This window comes from Myiozetetes cayanensis, unplaced genomic scaffold (genome assembly GCF_022539395.1).
Source record: "Myiozetetes cayanensis isolate MyiCay16 unplaced genomic scaffold, myiCay2020 scf21, whole genome shotgun sequence".
Taxonomy (NCBI): Eukaryota; Metazoa; Chordata; class Aves; order Passeriformes; family Tyrannidae; genus Myiozetetes; species Myiozetetes cayanensis.
In genome coordinates, this window is record NW_026087423.1 from 1,625,503 (window position 1) to 1,632,718 (window position 7,216).

At 65.5% G+C, this 7,216-nt stretch overlaps 1 protein-coding gene across 1 annotated transcript; it reads right to left on the reverse strand.

Moving 5' to 3' along the window:
- Positions 1 to 684: 684 nt before the first annotated feature.
- NEFH (neurofilament heavy chain) lies at positions 685 to 6,291 on the reverse strand. Its single transcript, XM_050318252.1, is given in 5 exon segments — positions 685 to 1,864; positions 1,866 to 2,961; positions 3,267 to 3,391; positions 4,038 to 4,237; positions 5,496 to 6,291. Coding segments are annotated over 5 exon segments (2,871 nt in total). The 5' UTR covers positions 6,289 to 6,291; the 3' UTR covers positions 685 to 1,207.
- Positions 6,292 to 7,216: the final 925 nt, after the last annotated feature.

Consider the following 7,216-nt stretch of genomic DNA (forward strand, 5'->3'; position numbering starts at 1 on the left):
GTCTCCTGCCCTCCCTCCCCACCTCGGGGAGCTGAGCTGGCTAAAACTGAGCTGGCTAAAAATAGCCCTTGTGCGGAGCCCGCACTGCAGCCCCAGCCCGTCCTTGCCAGCGCTGGCTCCCGGCCCACTCGGCACCATCCCTGCGACTGGGGGGGCTTGGAGGGGAGCAGGGCAGGGACCTGGGAGAGGCGAGAGGAGGGTTGGGCCATGCCAGCCCCCCAGCTCACCCTGGTTGGCACCAGGAGTTGGGCTGTGCCCCCTCACCTTGTGCAGGTCCTGTCCCACATCCCGGCAGGCACAGCTGGGGCTCCAGCCCCGCTCCCGAGAGCGTTGTCCCTCCTGCCCCCCTCTCCAGGGAGAGATTTGTCCCCCAGGAGGGCTGACAGCCCCCCTGCTGCTGCCCCACAGCCCCTGCCCTCGGTGCAGCGCTGCAGCCCTCGGGTTAATCCAGGCCCTCCCGCTCCCTTGGGAGCCAGGCTTTAAAAAGAGAAGGGACAAAACACACTGAAATCCTTGGGAAAGCGTGGGGGGGCTGGCCCTGTTTCCATCCCAGGACAAGGGGGGTCCTTTGTGCCTGCACTTGGGGGGTGTGTTTTCCTTCTGGAAAGATGGATCCCACCCCTATTCCTGCCTCCCTTCCCTCCCTCCTCCCTCCCCCCAGGACAGACCTGCAGAGCCAGGATGTCTCCGTAAGCACTTTTATTTGGTTATTGCACAGTAAGCAAAGATCAGTGGGCTGAGGTTCCTGGTGCACCCGTGCGTGTCTGTGAGCGATTCCTGCAGCTCCCAGCCCGTGTCTGGGAGCGATTCCTGCAGCTCCCAGCCTCTCCCACCACTGCTCCAGGGGACAGTCCCCCCACCCCGGGCAGGGCAGGACCCCACCAGCCCCCCCCAAGCAGCTACAGCTCTGCATTGCACTCGTCCATCCATTGCACATACATTGAATAAATGCACTTAGGGGAGAAGGGCGGAGGGGTCCCCTGTGGGAGTTTCCCTGGGGGGGTCTCCCCTCTTCTCCTGGGTTATAATTCAAGTGTTAAATGTGGGGATCACGTTCTGCGAGGGAAGCGTCGCCCACCCTGCGGCTCTCACAGGGCCTATTGCTAAGGGGAAGCCCAGCCTGGGGGTCCCACCCCGGGCCCGGCCCTCGGGGTGGGCAGGGCAGCCCCCGTGCCCGCAGTGCCCATCGGCACCCAGGACTCTGCACTCACTTCTTCCCTGCAGTGGGGGCTGGCTCCGGGGCTGTGCCCTCCTTGCTGGAGGGGTCCTCGGCCTTGGGGGGGTCCTTGCTGGCCTTGGGCTCATCTTTGGGTTTTGCTTGGGCTTTGGGTTCCTCTTTCTTGGGTTCCTCTACCTTCTTGGGCTCCTCCACCTTCTCCTTCTTGGGCTCCTCAACCTTTTTCTTGGGCTCCTCTACTTTCTTGGGCTCCTCTACTTTCTTGGGCTCCTCTACCTTCTCCTTCTTGGGTTCCTCCGCCTTCTCCTTTTTGGGTTCTTCCACTTTCTCCTTCTTGGGTTCCTCCACCTTCTCCTTCTTGGGTTCCTCTACTTTCTTCTTGGGCTCCTCCACCTTCTCCTTCTTGGGTTCCTCCACTTTCTCTTTCTTGGGCTCCTCCACCTTCTCCTCAGCCTTTGGCTTCTCAGCCTCCTTGGCGGCCGCTTTGCCGACCTCCTGCTGAGGTTTTGGTGGAGTCTCCTTCTCGGCTTTTCCTTCTTCAGCGGGTTTGGGGCCTGGCTTGGGGGTCTCCTTCACCTGTGGGGCTGGAGGCTCTGGCACCTTCTCTTTGGGTTTCTCCTCTGCCTTGGCTGGGACATCTTTCTTGGGAGCTTCCTCCTTCTTACCCTCCTCCTTGGAGGGAGCCTTTCACCTCCTTGGGCTGCTCCTCCTTCGCGGGGGCTTTCGGCTCCTTCGGAGCAGGGGTTGGCTCCTTGGCCGGGGCCTCCTCCTTCCCAGGAGACTTGACCTTCTCAGGGGACTTCACACTTGGGGTCTTGGCCTCCTCCTTGGAGGGGGTTGGGGGCTTCTCTGGGGACTTCACAGTTGGGGTCTTGGCCTCCTCCTTGGAGGGGGTTGGGGGCTTCTCTGGGGACTTCACAGTTGGGGTCTTGGCCTCCTCCTTGGAGGGGGTTGGGGCTTTTTCTGGGGATTTGACAGAGGGGGGTTTGGCTTCATCTTTGGAGGGAGCTGCAGGTGTCTCTGGGGACTTCACAGCCGGGCTCTTGGCCTCTTCCTTAGGGGGGGCTGAGGGTTTCTCAGGGGTCTTGGCCTTGTCCTTTGAGGGGGGTGCAGGTTTCTCAGGGGACTTCACTGTGGGGGTCTTGGCCTCCTCCTTGGAGGGAGTTGGTGGCTTTTCAGGGGATTTGACAGCAGGGCTCTTGGCCTCCTCCTTGGAGGGGGTTGCAGGTTTTTCTGGGGACTTGACAGCTGGGCTCTTGGCCTCCTCCTTGGAGGGGGTTGCAGGTTTTTCTGGGGACTTCACAGCTGGGCTCTTGGCCTCCTCCTTGGAGGGGGTTGCAGGTTTTTCTGGGGACTTCACAACCGGGGTCTTGGCCCCCTCCTTAGAGGGAGTTGGGGGCTTTTCAGGAGACTTGGCCTCCTCCTTTGAGGGGGACTCCGGTTTCTCTGGGGACTTGGCCTCCTCTTTTGCAGGAGACTTGGCCTCTTCTTCACCCTCTTCAGCTTTCTCCTCCTCTTCTTCCTCCTCCTCCTCTTCAGCTTTCTCCTCTTCCGCCTCTTTCTCAGCCTCCTCCTCCTCCGTGACCTCCTCGGTCACCTGGATCTCCTCCGTCTGCTCCTCCACAATCACCGTCTCCTTCTCCGACTTTTCCACCACCTTGATCTTCTCCTCGCTCTTCACCTTGATGTTGGTGGTGATGCTGGGAGCCTTGGGGACCACCTCGGGGTAGGAGAGCATCCCAATGCCGGTCTCGAGCCGATATTCCTCCCCTTCCAAGAGCTTTCTGCCAAGAAGAGACCAGAGTAGGGCAGTCAGTGATGGCTTCTCCTCCTCTCCCGTGACCAGGAGCTGCCAGCCCTGTCCTGCAGCTCCATGTCCCTTCCTGCCCTGTCCTGGATCACCCTCCTGCTCCTTCTCCCTAGGCTGGGCAGGTTTCCTTGCCCTTCCCTCCACACTCCAGGGCTGGATCACGCAGTTGGACATCAATCTTAGGAGATGGATGGTTTCCTTCTCACTGAGAAGAGCCCGGGGGGGACCTTGAGCAGCCCTAGCTGAGACTCCCCAACCCTTGCCCTGCCCACCCTGTACCTGTAGGCAGCGATTTCGATGTCCAGGGCCATTTTGACGTTGAGCAGATCCTGGTATTCCCGGAGCTGAGCTGCCATCTCCCACTTGGTGTTCCTCAGCTCGCTGTCCAGCTGCTGGATGGTTTCCTGTGGGCACACAGAGCAGCGGGGGTGTGACATGGGCTGTGGGGGGACAGTCCCCAGGAGCAGGGGCACACAGAGCACCCCCAAACTGTCCCCTGCTCTCCAGCACCAAGGGGCCCTCAGAGAGGGGTCTGCAGCCCCCTCCTCCCACAGACACACAGGGAAGGGGACACATCCAGGGGCTGTTCCAGGATGTCCAGTTCCCTCGGGGGACCTGGCAGGGGGACTCCAGCCTCCTCCCAGCACTCCCTCCAGCCAGGACGAGCTGTGGGAATGCTTCTCCCACGTTGGAAAATTCAGTGACCAAAAAATCCCAGCCTGAGGCGGATGGGGACAGGGCATCACGCTGGGGACAGTGTCTCAGTCCAAGGCCACCACTCAGTGCAGCCCTCGCTTCTCAGGCCTGGGACACAGCACAGGGCCTGAACCTTGGACACAATTCCGTGGCGTTTGTGACCAACATCACGTGCATGAGGGACATGGCAGCCTGGACACCACCTCAGCCTCTGGGAACCTGATCCCAGGGGGCTGGGGAAGGCCCACACACAGCCCTGAGGATGTACCAGAGCTCGTGGCCAAAACACCAGCGCTGCTCCGCCCTGGCAGCCAGAGGGTCCCTCCTCAGGAGATGATCCCTGCTCCAGGTTACCTGGTAGGACAGGACATCTGCATGATGCCGCTCCTCAGAGTCCTGCCTCTGCCTCTCCAGTGACTCCTGGGTCCCTTTGAGGGCCTCCAGCTCGGTGGTCTTGGCCTGGAGCTGCCGGCGGTACTCGGTGATCTCCTCCTGGGCCACTCTCATGGCGTCTGTGTTCACCTTGGCCACCTCCGACAGCTTGTCCAGCCTCACTGCAGCGGGAAAGGGGACATGGAGGGGGGCAGGGACGGAGGCTGCGGTTCTGGGGGAACCTCAGATCCTGCCATTCCACACATCCCTGCCTGGTGTCCTCTGCTGAGCCGGCCCGGCCTCCCCGGGCTCCCCGCCTTCCCACCCCTCGCCCCGGGAGGTGAAGGAGGACCCTCCCGAAGGAGGGCACCTCCCTCCTGCCAGGGGCTGGAGGAGGACGGGTACGACCAGCTGGGTGGGCGTTTTCGCCGTGCTGGGCGTCACCCAGTGCAGACCCTCGCCGCAGACCCCCCCTCGGGCTGTGCCACAGCCCCCCCGACCCCCTGCATCACCGCACCCACACACCGCACCCCGGGCCGAGGCGGGGTGGGGGGGTTTGCCGCAGCGCCCTGCGGACACACCCCGGGGGATGGGGAGGGGGGGACAGGAAAGGGGGACAGGAAGGGTGGGACACAGATCCTGCGGTTCCCGGGGCAGCCCCCGCCCCGCGGGACCCGCTCCCACAGGTCCGCGCTGCCGCTGCCCGCGGTGCTGAACCGCCGCTGTCCGCGGTGCTGGACCCGCCCTGCGCCCGTGGGCGCTGAGCCCCGGGGTGCTGAGCTTCGGGGTGCTGAGCCCCCCCCCAAGAAGGGCCACTCCCTGCCCTCCCCCCTCCCGCATGAGGGATGCGGTACCACCCCCCCCGTCCCGCACTGCGAACCCCTCCTGGCCTCGCCCCAGCCGACAGGGACCAGGAGGACACCCTGCAGCATCGTGGGGGGGAATTCCAAAAACTTGCGGGGTGCCGTGATCCTGGCACCCTCCTCGAAACGCATTGCGGGGCGGGAGTGGGGGGCAGAGCACCCACGGGCACTGGGGGGCTGGGGGGGGCTACTCTAATTCCCACCCAGAGCACTGGATAAAGGGGGGATTTCTGCCGTCCCCTGGGAGTGAGGGTCCCCTAATACCCTCCCAAAGCACAGTTTAAGTGGGGGGTCCCCTGCCCCTCCCACAAGGGTGGGGGCACCTTAACATCCTCCCGGAGCACAGTATAAATGGAGGGGGTCCCTGCACTTCCCTGGAGCGGGGGTCCCCTAATGTCCTCTCAAGGCACAGTTTAAATGGGGGGTCCTTGCCCCTCCCGGAGTGGGGTCACCCTAAAACCCTTCCAGAGCGCAGCACACAGGGATTAGAGGGGTGGTCCCCGGGCACGCCCTTCCTCTGACTCGCTCCCGGAGGGGTGTCCCCAGGGAGGAGCAGGGTCCCTCCCCGCACACTCACCGCGGAACCACTCCTCCGCCTGCAGGGTGCTGCGGGCGGTCGTGCCCTCCAGCTGTGCGCGCAGGTCCCGGAGCGCGGCGGTGACCCCGGGGCGCAGCGCCGAGGGGGGCTCGGCGGGGGCCTCCGGCCGCGCCCCCCGCAGCAGCGCTCCCACCTCGGCGCGGTGCTGCCTCCGCAGCATCTCCGCCTCCTCCCGCAGCGCCCGCGCCCGCTCCTCCAGCGGCGCCCGCGCCCGCTCCTCCTGCGCCGAGCGCTGCGCCAGCCCCCGCGCCGCCGCCTCCAGCTCCCCGCGCTGCCGCGCCTCGTCCTCCAGCCGTCCCCGCAACGCCGCCACGTCCTCGGCCAGGCGGGCCCGCTCCAGCCGCAGCTGCCCCTTCTCGGCTCCCAGGCGCAGGACGGTGCCCCGCATGTCCCGCAGCTCCCGCGCGTACAGCTCGCCCATGGCCGAGCGCCCCGCCTGCTGCTGCCGCAGCGCCGCCGCCTCGGCCGCCAGCGCCCGGTTCTGCTGCTCCAGCGCCCGCACCCGCTCGATGTAGCCGGCGAAGCGGTCGTTCAGCACCTGCAGCAGCTCCTTCTCGTTGCGCGCCCGCGGTTCGCCGTTCAGCGAGTCCAGGCTCTCGGTGGAGGACGCGGCCGCGCTGCCGCCGCCGCCCCCCGCGCCCCGCGCCCGCCCCACCACCGGAGCCGGCCACGAGTAGAAGCCGCTGGAGGCGGCGGAGCCCCGGGGAACGCGGCCCGGCTCCTTGCGGAGCCCCCCCGGGGGGCCCAGCAGCGTCTCCAGCATCAGGCTCATGGTGACCCCCCCGCCCTCGCTGCGGCACCGCCGCGGACGCCCCGCTTTATAGGGCTCGGGGAGGCCGCTCCGCCCCCGCCACCGGCAGCGGGGGAGGGCACCGGCACCGCCACCGGCACCGCCCCGCGTCGCCACCGCAGCCCCGGGGGTGCGGGGACATCCCGCGGCCACGCCCCGGGGGGAGCGGGGGGATGCGGTGGGGACAGGGAGTCGCACGGTCTGCGAGTGGGGACCCCCCGGCGAGAGAATGGGGAACCCCCCGGCAAGAGAATTGGGACCCCCGGGGCACAGCAGAACCCCGGAAACAGAGATTGGCACCCCAGGACACAGCAGGACCGCGGGAATAAAGAGTGGGACCCCCGGTAAGGGAGGGGATTGCTCCTGAAGGGAACCCCCCAGGCTTCCTGCTCGCTTCCCAGGGAATAAAGGATGGCAGCCCCGGGAAGGACATGGAATGCTCCTGATGGGATCCCCCAGGCAGGGAGCAGGACCCCTGGGAATGAAGAATGGGAGCCCCGGGAAGGGATTGGAGAGCTCACGAAGAGAGCACGGATTCCCTAGGAAGAGTGGAATCCCCCGGAATAGGGGCTGAGACCCCCCAAGGAGGCAGGGGGATGCTCCTGAAGGGAACACTCATCCTCCTGGCTGGGAGCAGGACTCCCAGGAATAGAGAATGGGAGTCCCAGGAAGGGAGCAGGGACCTCCAAGGGCAGAGTAAGGACCCTGTGGGAATTGGGCGGTGCCTGAAGGGAGTATGGACCCCCCAGACAGAGAGTGGGACCCTCAGAAAGGGAGGGGAGACCCCCAAGGACAGAGTGAGGGCCCCATGGAAAGGGGTGGGGAGCCCTCCAAAGGGAGCATAAACTCCCTGGGCAGAGAGGAGGACCCCCAGGAAGAGAGTGGGACCCCCAGGAATAGGAGTGGGAGC